At 40.4% G+C, this 14,607-nt stretch overlaps 1 protein-coding gene across 6 annotated transcripts in view; it reads right to left on the reverse strand.

Moving 5' to 3' along the window:
- The window catches only part of LOC135477224 (helicase SRCAP-like), a 58,369-nt gene extending 44,678 nt beyond the window's left edge, over positions 1 to 13,691 (reverse strand). For 5 of the 6 annotated variants that reach the window (XM_064757391.1, XM_064757392.1, XM_064757389.1 and 2 more), the window contains exons 1-13: positions 13,511 to 13,691; positions 11,785 to 12,065; positions 10,531 to 10,776; positions 7,150 to 7,799; positions 6,056 to 6,152; positions 5,724 to 5,792; positions 4,983 to 5,190; positions 4,490 to 4,598; positions 3,107 to 3,292; positions 2,330 to 2,470; positions 1,750 to 1,939; positions 741 to 820; positions 57 to 203 (exon numbers count right to left, since the gene is read on the reverse strand). In XM_064757391.1, the coding sequence (XP_064613461.1) occupies positions 57 to 203; positions 741 to 820; positions 1,750 to 1,939; positions 2,330 to 2,470; positions 3,107 to 3,292; positions 4,490 to 4,598; positions 4,983 to 5,190; positions 5,724 to 5,792; positions 6,056 to 6,152; positions 7,150 to 7,799; positions 10,531 to 10,776; positions 11,785 to 12,046 (2,385 nt within the window). In that variant the 5' untranslated portion in view covers positions 12,047 to 12,065; positions 13,511 to 13,691. The remainder of the gene's footprint in view (positions 1 to 56; positions 204 to 740; positions 821 to 1,749; positions 1,940 to 2,329; positions 2,471 to 3,106; positions 3,293 to 4,489; positions 4,599 to 4,982; positions 5,191 to 5,723; positions 5,793 to 6,055; positions 6,153 to 7,149; positions 7,800 to 10,530; positions 10,777 to 11,784; positions 12,066 to 13,510) is intronic. The other variant, XM_064757393.1, reaches the window with a different exon arrangement.
- Positions 13,692 to 14,607: the final 916 nt, after the last annotated feature.

Genomic DNA, 14,607 nt, shown 5'->3' on the forward strand with positions numbered 1-14,607 from the left:
TGTGACAGTTAACCCACAAAATGTTTGTTTCTCCTGGCACAAAGTCGTCGCCTCACCCCATCGCCCTCCACATCAACTTCTTCAGACTCGTCTGCTAGACTGGCTGGCTTAGAGAACACCTCATGGGGAATGGTTTTGATCAACTCTTCAATAGGAACCTCGCTCTCTTTCTGCAGAGCCTCCACTTCTTCCAGTGTTGATTTCTGAAACAGCAGAACACCAGATTATTCACATTTTCAGGTATCACTCAAAAAGGTTACAAACCTATGTTTTTCCCAGGTGCTTTATACCACTGATTTTTATTGAACTGAAAAGAATTGGTGCTTGGAAGGCTAACGATCACCGTAATTCTCTACAATTTATGAACAGATAAACTGGAAACTAGCATTTTCTACAATTTTGGATTTTGGCACCCTTTTAGGGAGCGAATTTGGACAGAAACATATTCATTTCTTAAGAAATCTGAAACTAATGCCGTATTGTGTTAAATTACTTAGTCTTTGTCAGCAATGTTGAATACTGGAAATCTTTGAAACATTTCGGTTATATTTATTAGGCAATATTGTCATAATTTAGCCCTTTCAACATATACTGCAATTTGGGAACCTCTAAAAGAGTATCAAATGTATCTGAACCCTGAAACTATTTCTAACTTCCCTGCATTAAGTGGTATGTTACTGTTAATACTATATAGCAAGAGAAAAACAAATCCTTTGCTCCAGACAGTGACAGATGATTACCTCATCTGTACCAGCCTCTTGTTCTTCTCGCTCTATTGTCTCTTCATCATCAGAATCCTCTTGAGCTGGCTGAAAATCCTCTGGAAACAAATTTACCCATTTCTTGACAACACTGTCATGTTTTAAAGATATTTTTAAAGATATGGACAGTGAAATATAACAATTTCTGTAGCCTGCGACAGGAATCCTGCAAAGTAAATCTCTGCAAGAGTTTTATACAGGCTAGTTATCTCCCCTGGATAAAGATGCCCACACTGAACACACAATTTCAGTTTGGTTGTGAGCTGCAGGGTTGGAAATGTCAGTAAAATCATAGTTGCATATGTATTTTCACTACGTCTGACTGAATTTTGCATCACTTATACATTGAAGAAAAAAGGATTTCTTTAATGACCAAGTGGTAAAATTTATTGAACTTGAATAACAGTGTCAACTTCGAATGATAAAATCAGAAACGTGTGTATGTTTTAGAACACTGAAGTTTCCACAAGACATCTCAGACTTGGGTATAAACTGGCAAATATTATTTCTGATCTCACAACACAAGAGACATAGCGGAGCCATGAAATGACTCAATATCCTTAGGACTGTGCTGGAATACCATCATGTGCCGTTACTTGCCAATACTGTTTTAAGATTGGGTTTTATGGTCTGGCCACACTGTTGTTTCCCTCTAATCCTAATGGCCCTATGATAAAAGTCTTAACTTAATGGATTTCAACTTGTTAAAAAAACAAAAACCCTGTAAACAGCCGGTGTCTGGAGTTTCAGTGTCTATTGAGACGCTCTACTCCAACGAAATGAATACGGAGGAGATTTATTTACTGGACTTCTCACTTGAACAATGACAGTCAGGTTTTAATGGTTGGAGAAAACAGGAGTGCTTTGAGTAAAGCACTGATCTTCTCAGGGTACCTGATAAACCTTCTGACTTAAGGCTGCAACAACAGGACAAGACTTCAGTTGTTAAGGGCCTGATGGCCAAATCTGTGCAACCATTCCTGCTTACCGTCCCCACTGGTGTGAGCCTGGTCAGAGGTGGTGTCTGAGGCCACACTGCCCGCAGTGCTGCCCCCTGTCAGTCCTTCCGTTAACCAGGTGGAGTATTTCTCGGTCTGATCCACAATAAAGTTTAAGTGAAGGTCTAATGCCTTCTTTCGCTTCTCTTCTAATCGAGACTGCTGTTTGTATTGCACAACCTGGGAAAAGTTAAAAATATGCAAGATTATTATTCTTCTTTCCCCTTTTCCAACTGCTTTTTTACTCCAGAACAATTTACACACCTTTCAAAAGGGTCAGGATCTTTGTCAGAATTTGAACTCTGCACCTCCAGGATCAGAAGCTGCACTTCCATTACCAGATCAAATTGAATTTTCAGAATTGTTTAAACACCACTGGAAAACTAAAAAGGATTTTGAGTGAGTGCGTGTATGCTTGGGGTTAAATGTCATACTGAACCATCAGGGTTTGCACCCAGCTTCTTCAGGGCCAAAACTTGCACTTCCATTACCACATGGACAGGAAATTACCATTAGTACTAGCTGCAGATAATCACTAAATTTAAACGTTGAAATATCCAGGCACCTTACCTTTTCTATATTTGTCCAGAACTCCTTGATCTGTTTAGCCAACTGACTCGCAATTCGCCTCAACTTCATAGCTTCTTCCTTCTCAGCCCTTATTTCTCTCTGATGAACCTCTTGGTGATACTTGGCAACCATTCTCGCAATCTGCAACAAACAACAAAACAATCCTTCAGATCGAACGTCATATCAGCAAAACTTCATGTGAGGTTTTCTGCCCCAAAACAGTGGAGGAACAGAACCTTTAGAAAAATACAACTGCACAGATGCTGACATGAACATCATGGCTTGATTTCTTCTGCTGACTTTGTCATATGGTTGGGGGTTTTTTTGTTCTGGCTTTCATGCAGTGAAGTTTTCCTGCGCAATCTCGTTATATCCTCTACACAGATTATCCACAACATGGTTGTATAGCCTGTAAGGGGTTCATTAAAAGACAGCCACCAATTACCTGAAACCTGTCACTTTTCTCTAAAATTGAGTGGGCAGCTGCCTACTTTGATCAAATCTACAATTTCACATTATTCAATTCTCTGTCAAGCAGATGTCTACTATTCTACTATTTCAAAAGGATAATGATTGGTTAATATATTTATTTGTATCTTACAACATACTCAAGAATATTTAACCTCCATGACGGCAGCCAGCATTATGGTGGGAAGAAATCCACAGAGACCACACTGGATAAAGGCTCCTGGGTCATTGTGCAGCACCAGCCACTAACCACCTGGCCACAGAAGCCTCCGAAAGATTGTGAAAGTCACAGCCTGGTAGAACACCCACCTTCCTTGCCCCTGCTTTTTTCCACTTGCGTTCCTGTGCAAAGTCTGTGGCCAGCCACTGCATCTCCTCCAGGAGGTAGTCCCAGTGTGCCTTGTTACGTGGAGGCTCTTGGACCCGGGGCAATCGCCGCGATGACCACATCCCTTCCTTCCTCAGCTCAGACACACGCTGCATTACCTGTGCTTCCTGGAGAAACATGAAGAAAAGGAGAGGTCTGGGTCAATACATACAGAAGTGATGATTTCCTTTAGTTCCCAGACAACACAAGGGAGTACATAAATCCTGGTTGAATATAAAGCCAGATCAAGTCCCATCAACGAACAATGCCAAATTTTAGAGAATTCTTTTTTCAATGAAAACAGGAGAATTTTAGCTTACATTTTGTTTTTCAATTAACTTTAGCACAAGGTCAGCTTTTAAACTCTGAGGTGTACATATCCTTGAACATTTCTATTCAATTAGTATTCACATATTTCCAGAGAAACACTACATCTTCATAACTGCTCTTCTAACTTGGTTTCTAAGCTAAAAATTGTGCTTAGCAATGATTACCCTCTTCTACGTTTTCTCCGTTACCTACGGAGTCAAGTCTTATGTACCATGAACCATTGCCATGTGAAACAATAATTATTCCAGATGGAAGCAGTCATGAAGCTTTATCTAGCCACAGTGTAATTAGGGATGGCGATGATTACACACACCCCCAGAATGAGTAAGTGGCATGTGTGCAGCTTTCACAGACCAACACCTGTTACTTGTTTGATTGATTCAGTTTTTATACTGTACTCAAGAACATTTTACTTATATGACGGTAGCAAGAAGAGCCCGGGGAAACCCACAACCGCCAAGTTGTTACCTTCCCAGAGAGGAAGCCAGCATGAGCTGGATTTGAACTCACAGCGACAGCATTGGTGAGAGTGGCCATTATGCCACGCCAGCACGTTATCCACTAAGCCAGTATGATGAATGAAGGCATCACATGAAGCTTGTGAGGCATTTACAGCACTCATTTTTCACCAGAAAATTATACATAGCACAGACACGATGTGTTCTCAGTTCACAAACACTACAATTTGACAGTTTATTTAGACAAGCACTACATTTAATAAATCAAAGATGAATTTATGTTCCAGAACCTAACATAAAATTTCTTTAATTCTATAACAAGATTTCCCTCTCATCCTAGCAGGAGGGTACTAAACTCATCATAGTGAACTACATTCATGCTGAAATGCTCAGTTCATCTTAAATTCAGGCAACATGACCCACTAATGAGTGAGAAACAAACTCTTCAGCACTGTCATTTGTTCACTCCATTCAAGACCATTAACCAGCAAGAAATGCATGTTACACAACTGTGACAGACTCTGTACAAACACTCACCTGTTTAGCCCTCTCCACAATAGCTTCTTGAGATCCAAGAGGGCTGGCACACATAGATGAAAGTGAATGTTTTTTTGATACGGATAATCGGGCCTTGGGTGAGCCATTGCTGCGGAGTCAACAAGAGAAGTGATAAAGACATCTTTAATAGCTCTCCACATCCTGGTGAAGAACTCCGAATATGTTCATACACCATGGACAAAAATATCTCCATTGAATTACTTATGTTCACATAATGATGATGTTGTTAGCGAGAAAACTGAGGTTTATACTTTCAATGACATCTTAAGCTGGTCACCCCTCTACCACCCCTTTCAAAAACACAAAATTTCATTTAAATTAACCTTTGCTCTGCAGCATTCCGCAATGGATTCTTCAATTTTCCATTCGCTATTTGCATCTTAAAACATCAAATATGGGGAGCAGATGGAATAATTCTAGTGAAAGTGCACAACAGATTTTATTTCATGTTTAGTTATGTCGGCACTCTTACCTAATTGATGTGGTAAGAGCGGTTTTTATTTGTGAGGCGTTGAGGCTGGCAATGCACTTGGCCAGCTGGCTGTGAAGATTGGCAGGTGGAGACAAGGGAGACGAGATGGGTTTACTGCCCGAGGCGGAAGTCGTGCTGGCTGTGGTTGTGATGGACAGTGATGACGGTGCAGATGAAGTGACTGTAGCCGTTGTGAGGGCGGGCGACTCTGAAATCACACAAGGTTGGTTCTCTTGTAATACATAAATTTACAGAAAGGAATCAAAATCAGCTGAAATTTCTTTCAATAGCTAACCTTCGTGAATAGCACAAGGACTTGTTTTTGACATTTTGGTTTAAAATGAGTTTAAAGTATTACATCAACTATTCGGATATTTTTCGTTAATCAAATGACCTTATGGCATAATCCACTGAAAACACCATTCTTTGCAAACTCTTGTGAAAGTAGCCCTGAGGTCTTTAAGTGGAGGTAAAAGGCCACGATGTGCAAGTCCGAGAAAGTAACAGTACATGAAATTACAGGTGAATAATTCTAAAATATACTGATCAGACCTTGCCCCACAGAAAAAAGCACATGAGTTATGTATCATTTCTCAAACTGACACAAATCAGACCAAACTGAATGATTACATATATCTAAACTTTGGGAATGGTACCGAAGATGTTTTTAAAAATTCCTTGCAGACATTTATTCTGGCTTGTCTAGGACCCAATCTTAGATCCATTAGGACTTTCACTCACCTGCTGTCGTTAAACCTGGAACTGTCTGAGACAGAGATGTTGGCCCTTGATTTACAGTATTCACAGACCCTGAAAACAACAATTCTGTTGATTATCTTTATAAAATGAGCAACACTTGCATTGCTTCAAAAATACAGGATTTTTCACTTTTTCTGCATGATAAAATTATGCACCGTTTTCTTCAACTTGTCCCACACATTTCATACATTTTACCAAATTTCAAATGAAAGAAAAATCTTCAAGTTAATTAGCACAAAGCTCTGACACGAGCCGAGTGTGAACTTTTATGAATCAAATGATGCACAAACAGAAAGAAATTGTGTAATAATTACCTTGATTCAGAGCTGTGACATTTGGAGGTAATGTCTTGGAAATAGCAACTGGTGTAGAAAGCGGAATATTACTCCCTGCACCAGTTAGTACTTTCACCTATGAAAACCAGAGGACACATAAATTAGACATTACATAAACTGTAGTCTACAAGCTGCAAAATCAACAAAATCTACAAGTAAGTCAAACTTAGTCTTAACTTAAAAATAGTTTTCCGTGCTAATATTGTAACATAACTAAGGAATTTTTATGTTAACATGGGGAGTGTTATTTCTTCATAGCAAAACTGAAAACTAATATTTTAAGTCCTAATCTATGTTCAGGAATAATACCACAAGTCCAGGACAGTTCTGTGACCCAGGGGGTCAATCTCCGGAATAAACATATCACAATTTGACAGAAGAGAAATTGAACTGGCCGTTAAAAAAACGTTTTACTTTTACTTAATCACTGCACAATTATAAAAAAACAGTGTCACATCTTGTTTGAAAAGGTCAAACAATGCGTGGAGAAAAATTAAGACAATGTAATTATTATTTTGCTGGTGTTCTATGCCATACTCAAGAATATTACAATACAATGGCAGCCAGCATTATGGTGGGAGGAAACTGGGCACAGCCTGGGGTGGAAACCCACATCCACCAGAAAATTGCTGGAAGATCACCCCACTTATGACCGGAGAGGAAGCCAGCATGGGCTAGACGACCTCACAGCAACCGCGTTGGTGGGAGGCTCCTGGGTCACTGTGCTGCGTGAAAATGTTAACCACAAGGCCATGGAGGTCCCTAGGACAATATATGCAGCTCTGAGAAACTGTACAGCAGCAGGTCAACAAATTTTGGGTGTGCGAACACATTCCCTTCCACTTTCTTTTGGTTAGTCACACAGGAAACACTTCTAAATGATCAGGAAAACATGTCATCTCCAGGTTGTGCTAAACACATCTTGTTTTAGGTGGTCAAAGTTACCCAACTGGGCTGCTTTATACATTGAGATCTATGCAATGATTCGAGTATACTCATGTTAAGGTTGAGTGTACAAATCAAAACAATGCATTGCAAATATAACGCTTAGACAGAACAGTACAATGACTCACCTCATCATTATAGGTTTTCACCTGTATCTGATGATCATCTTCCTCATCACTGTCAAGGTTACCCGATTTAAGGAAATGCACTAGTTGTGGAGTCGGGCGCTTCTTCCATGCTAAATAGTCCATGATATTGCCACCGTTTTGCAGAAAGAACAATTCTGTCAAGTGTTCTATATAAGCTTTTCTAATTTCACCCATGTCTTTATATTTACTATCCAATATCAATTTACGTTGATGGGCAATTTCTGGAGTGGCTGCTGGCTTTTCCTCCACCCGTGGCCGTTTTCGCGGCGATGGGCCAAATGTTGTTGTGGCCGCTAGAGATTTTGTAAGTCCTTCGAACACATTTCGACTCAAGTTTGAGCTGGCAGGGCTCTGTGAGGTGATAGTTTCTCGCGCATGCCTTGAGTGAGACTGGCTGGTCGAGGGAACACTGGCTCCACCCACCGACCCTGATGGGCTTGCCAAGGGAGGTAATCCTCCGCGTGTGGGACTTTGGCCATGGTGATGGATGGTCCCGCCACTGGCACTGATGCTGGTGTTACCTGGGAGAGATACAGAGTCAGAGCCCACTAAAAACCCAGTTGTACCGACAGGTTGGCCAGGCACACTCTGCTGCTGTGGTAAGGCTCTCCCTCCACTGATAGCCCCACCTACAACAATGGAACAACAAAAATCTAACCACAACGCAACATATAAGACCGGCACTGCAGTAAAAAATTAACGACCCTACGACACTGAAAATCAATCACCAAATAGGTACCACCATTTCATTCATAAAATTCACTGTTTACAATGTGGTACTTCACATTACACTTAAAGATTTCATGATACCTTCATTGCCAATTCTCTTAACACAGAACTGGTCCAGGCCAGTATTGTTAAACAAAAAAAAAAAGCCTTCAGAGAATACATATTTCCTCGGCACTTTCATAATACTCGCACAAGTTGCAGAGTTTAAGTATCCTAAGCAAATATACAGGCCCACTTCAGAGATTATTCCAAATCACTTTTTACTTTCTTGCCTAAGTAAATGGAAAACTGAACTTGCACAAAGAGTTAAAAGCGAAATAATACATTTATATGGGACAGATCTCCTGAAAATTCTATCTGAAGTTAACATTAAGATTCACATATTTCTTGATCTTTCCAACACAAGATGCTAACATTTACAAAAAGCAAGAGACAATAATAGCTTCTTCATGTGCAACATTTTAAACCTAAAAGGCAAAGAAGGAAAGGTTGATCATTGTAATGCAAGAAAAAGAATTAGGAAAATGAAGAACCAAAAAGAAAACCAATTGAACTGGAAAAGTTGCAAATAATAACATAAAACCATTTTGAAATGCATTTTTCGTCAAGACAAAATTGTGGTACTGAAAGGAATACAAGAAATAGACATTCTCTCGTGGCAATTATCCTGGGTGTGAAATGAACTCACAAAGGACAAGCAATCCTCTCATTCCATGAAGTATGAGACTGGTGTAGGACAGGAAAATATCAAGTCATGAAAGAACACAAAATACAAGGATTGTAACTGACAAAGATGGAAGACTGAAAATTTAGCACACAGACCTAACTGATAAACACACAAAACTGAGTGCCATCACTGCTGCAGTAATAAGAATACACAATCCTTTGTTGATTCAAGTGCTAAAACCGCTCCGAACATGACAAGCGCAATAAAAGAGATGAATATAGGAATAGAGGGCATGCACAATATCAACTGATAGAGACAAAATGACAACAAATAAAATGTAGATGTGGAATACATATCAACAACTGTAACACCAGGTTAAAAAGTCACCGAAAATACAGCAATCAGGATGTCAACTTAGGAGATCAACAAGGATGAAGTGCTTACAAGTAGACAAAACTGCAAAACAGACCACAAGATCTAGTAAAATTACTTGAATTACCATCAACAGACTCAGTAGCACACAATTTAGTGTGAAATTAACATGAACAGGTACACGCTAACTTTTCTCACAGACTATCACAATAAAACAACGCCTCAAAAGCATCTGTCTTTCTGTAAGAACAGCCCATGCAGTCTTATCAATAACTCAGGCAAATGTGTGAGTTAATGTTAAACTGGAACAAAACAGAACAAAGAGGGATGGAGACATTTCACAGAAGTTTGTGAACCTACTTCTTGCATGTGAACTCACTCCACCACTTGACATGACCGGAGAATCAACACACAGCGAAGTGAAAAATCAACATATAATAAAGTGAGGCAAAGTGAAGCAGTAACATGTTATTTGTAACATCAAACAAACAAACATGCAGGGGTAATGCAATCACGAAGTACAATAACCGGCAAATGAAGCAATCACGAAGTACAATAACCGGCAAAGGAGCAATCACGAAATACAATAACTGGCAAATGGAGCAACAATGGAACTTTTGAAGATGAGTGCATAAACATCCACAAAAAAAAAAAAAAAAACAATTTGGGACTGTGAAAACAAATTGAATTCACAGAACACTGAGAAGTGGCTGCAGCATTAGAAAACATGTGACAATGAAAAGTATCGACTGACAAACAGATGTGGCGTCAAGTGACAACACAAAATAGTGAATGATATGCCAGACAACACTGAACAGTGGCTTCAGCATTTGAGAACATGTAATAAACAGATGTACCTGCAGCATGAGATAACTCAGAATAGTGACTTATGCAATGAACTGAACATCAATAATCCTAAGGACATAGCTTGACGGTCAGAGACAACAAATCCCATACAGAGCAGAATCAACAGAAACCACCAACAGTCTGGATATGCACAAAGCTTATGAACAGTCATAAACGTAGCATCTACTGATAGAATACAACATGGAGACGTAGCAAGAGCTAGGAGTATCTATGCCAATCCTGGGAGTATCTACGCCAATCCTAAAAGAATCTATACCAAGCATCGACTGACAAGAGATATAGCAAAACTGCCCAACAAAACTGCCAGGCAGTCACAGCAACAACTGTCTAGCAAATGTAGCAACAACTGTCGAGCAAATGTAGCAACAACTGCCAGGAAGACGAAGCAACCACTTGTAGGTAGCAACAACTACCGGACGAACGTAGCAACAACTTCCAGGCAGACATGGTGACAACTGTCAGACAGACATGGCAACATCTTCCGGGACAGATGTAGCAGTTTGTCAGGACAGATGTAGCAATAACTGTCAGGGCAGGTGTGGCAACAATTGTCCCGACAGATATAGCAACAACTGCCAAGAAGATCTGGCAACAGTTGTCAGGCAGATACTGGATACAGCAACAACTGACAGATACACTAACTGAAACACCAACAACTGACAGATACACCAACTGATACAGCAGCAACTGACAACATGGAGATGAAGCGGCGACAAAGCGCTCACCTGCCCCTCCGAGCTGCCTGTGAAATGTGTGACTAGCGAGAATGGTGGCACTGTGAGGGGAGAGGGCTGGCGACAGGACACCAGCACACGTGACAATGGCCGCAGTGGTCGGACTGAAAACCCGCCTCCCGAGACCCGGCGAGCCAAGTAATTGTGTGGGCAGGGTGGCCGAGGCTAGAGAGTGAGGGTGAAGAGGGCGATAGCCAGTAGTGTGCGCGATCAGACCTCGTAACTGTGGAGGAAGGCCTACAGAAGACAACAGACATGGGGGATGGTGACAGATGACAGACAGACAACACAAACAACTGTTTGGGAGTATGTTAGGTGAATGGTGTCATTTAGCTGTTTGCACAACTTTCCATAACTGTTACATAAAAAAGACACAGACTGTGTGCACTAAATACTTTTGCAGTTTTTTTAAAACTGTTTCCCACACTAAGTCATATTATCACTCCAGGATATTAGGATTTCACAGTGGCCTAAAACAGATTCACAATGCTTTACAACAGAAAGCTAAATAAACTTATATTTAAGTCTTGGAGACAATAAATAACTTTAATCTTATTTTGCCATCCTTGTAGTCATTTGATTTTTATTAAAAAGTAATATCAAAGATGAGTTGAAAATCTTTGTTTCACCTCAAACTAAAATATTCCTGGAATGCTATGTAGTTATAGAACAGTCGGTTTTTGAAAGATACATGAAAAGTTTATGTATGAGCAGAGTTTCAGAATATGGGAAACAACATGAGTGAAAATGAATACCACAAATGTCATCCAATTTCTGCAATTTCAAAAGTTTCACCTTAGATCTTTTAATCAAAAGAAAACTTTGAAACTTTCACACTAAAACAGAGATTGATTAGATTCAATACAGTTGGACAAACATAACTGACATCTCTGCTTTTGTTCAACCAATCTGTCGCTACTGGAAAGTTAATTAAACTTAAAATATAGGTACAAGACAGAAACACTCAAGGTTAAAACAGCTGTAAAATATGGGACAGTCATAAAAATCACAGTTATCTCCCTTCACGCAGCTATCAAAATATGTAGAGTGAGAACTCCACTTAATGAAGTTAAATCCAGAATCTTCGACACAATCAAAAGATCCTTTTTTAATCAAAATACCAATGCCCAAAAGGGAGAGAACTGATATTTATATCATGTCTTCCGGTTCCGTTTTGTTAAGGTAAGTCAGAGAAATAAGGATTGCAGCACAGATTGAAATCCACCAGTGAGTGTTGATAATTACCCGTTTGAGGTGGACATACAACATTAGGAGCTGTACCCTCTGTTTGAAGAGACCCAGCAAGTACGAGCTGAGGTACCGGGCTGATCTGGGGAAGCGCTGCAGACGACGGGCCAGCAGGTGGGGGCTGCACAACTGAAACAACAGCTGGCGTTTGCGCAGAAGAAAGCAGGCTGGAGGCGCCATTTGCCCCACCTACTGGCGCCCCACTGGACTGAGGTGCAGGATTCAAACCATCGTCAGCATCCCCACCACCTTTCTGCATGGCAATCTCTCAGAGCTGCCTGAAAAGAAAAACAACAAAAACACATAATTCTCATGTCCTGCCTATATATGCACTTCTCACATTAGCTGAGCACACGCCATCTTTAATTTTGACAGAAACCTTCACATGTAAACAAACACAACTGATTACACGTGTAAAACAAGAACTTACGGCTTGCTCGTGACAGAATCGGCCAAACCGAGGCATAAAAAAAAGAGCTCAGTACGTTGACAAGCAAGTCTCGAGTTGTAATTGGTGGTCAGTTTGAACGGTGGATTACACTGAAGAAAGAAAAAGGTCTCACGAATATTGCATATTAATGAGGCAAAATGTGTTGAATTTGAATAACGGCGACCATGACACTTAACTATCCAACACACCAATAGACAGGAGTATTTGGCTTCTGCGTTATACACTCAATTTTGATACTTAACCTTGAATGAATTGTATTTGGGTTCCTTGTGCTTTCCGTAACCACACATCCTTTTTCACTCGTGAATAAATGCATTATAGTCATAAAGGCTTCCATGGCACACACTCCTCAGTCACTCTCTTCATCGTTAAGCGGTGGGAAGATGGCACCAGTGGCCGAGGAGAGTGTGCCGTGGAATAATAAATCTCTTCTAAAGCGAGTAGGGACATCTGGTGATAGTGCGGTGGGTGCAGAGAGCAGGTCTTCAGGTTGGTGTCTTATTTGCACGAATCCTGGTCTCTCAGAAAGCAAAGCCTGGACCCTCGCTGGGTAGGAAATTTACACTGTAAGCGCCGAGACCCCAACCACGCTAGGCCAGTAGAAGAAAAGGAGTTGGAGTCTTTCGGGGATAATGAATGGACAAGTCTGGCCTTCTCATTCACTGAGCACATGACGTTTTATTATGCAACTCGGTAATGATGCATATTTACATGCATGTAACGTAGTCCTATTCTGCAACATTCCCCACTGCCCACGGTGGCTCATATTGTTCATTAAAAGTTATTTACCACAATGCACTAGGGCCGATACTAAAACGCAACACTTTGACATTTCTTATCACCGTTACAAAATTAAAAGGCATACATGTAGATCCATGCATATATAGATCCATGCGTAGTCATATACATTCATACTTCGACCAGAAACGCACATTTTGTAACAGGGTACAGTCAATCAAAAATCACACGTAAATCCGATTGTTTTGTTGTAGTCTTCTTTGTAGTGTGGATCTCACACAAAAATAGGTTTTCGACCTTTTTTTGTAACAACTTGAATGGAATTGAGGTTTGTGCACTACAGAACGGAATTTTGTAATCTCCCAATGCAATTGAATCGACTCAAAATTATCAGCTGTAACTACGTGCAACAAATGCTGCGGCCGGCATCGTAGCGGGCCATGCGGCTTCACCCGCCATATTCATTATGACCTGGCCAAGCAAGCTTCCTGTGCGCGCCATATTGAATCTTTTGCTAGAGCAGAGCGAACTTACCAAAATTTGATTCACAAATTTTACCGCGACAACCCTGCCATCAGTGGTGAAAAATCATCGATCCGATCAGATCAGCATCTGATCTCAAAATTTGTATACAGTGCGCCAAACATTGCAAAAATTTCAACCAGATTTTCGTGGATGGAAACCACAACACAATTTCATCAATCTTCCCTCTCCGACAATGAATGTAGCTGGTAAACGAGGGCTTTTCTGCGCCTGCGCAGCAGACGGTAAGCTATGTCGGACGATTTCATTGGTTGATAATTACAGAGATTGATATCATTGTCAGGCCACAACACGTGTTTATTAACACTACATTTGTGAACAAAAATGTGAATAACTTCGATGGGTTTTCGACAACAAATAAAACAATGGCCCAGGTTACAGGCGGCTAAGATGTTATGAAATGGGCATGACATTGTACAAAACCATGTCGCCACTGAAGAAAATAACTTTAGTTTGCGTGTGTGCATAGCCTATATAGCCTACGCCGGTAGGCCTATGCTTTTTTCAGTTCAGTTGGAAGTTTGTTGCACGATTGCATTTTTACAACTACGACTACAGTGCGTTAGGGAAATGTAACATAGGCATGTATAGGCCTACAAATGTCATTTTGTGATGGATTTACCACGCAGCACGTGCAAAAAAACAGGAAGTCAAATAGCCACTTATAAAGCCACCGGAATATTTGCAAAATTTGTAAATTCTAGTTTTCTGAGACAAATGTTCACTTCAAAATGAGCTGTATATTGATTACAACTTATGGCCCTATTCTCTATTGTCGCCTCCATGTAGGCCTATATAGGGCGTGCTTATATATGCAGTGTTCTTGTTTTGCACTGAACTGGGTTAAAATCAACGTGTATTGTTTTAGCAGCATTGAAACTATTTATTTTTGAATTTGAATATTCCAGAAGAATAATCCAGAAGAATATTTAATCGTTAGAAGACACGGCGAAGGGGGACTCAGTATACACAGATGAGGTTAGGCCAACTTCTTCACGATGTTTATTGGCCTAGAGTGCTGTGGTTTGACAGGCTACTCGGGATATTAACTGTATCGGTGGTAAGAAATGGCGTCTATTTTGTCATAG

Source organism: Liolophura sinensis, chromosome 10, assembly GCF_032854445.1.
Source record: "Liolophura sinensis isolate JHLJ2023 chromosome 10, CUHK_Ljap_v2, whole genome shotgun sequence".
NCBI classification, from domain to species: Eukaryota; Metazoa; Mollusca; class Polyplacophora; order Chitonida; family Chitonidae; genus Liolophura; species Liolophura sinensis.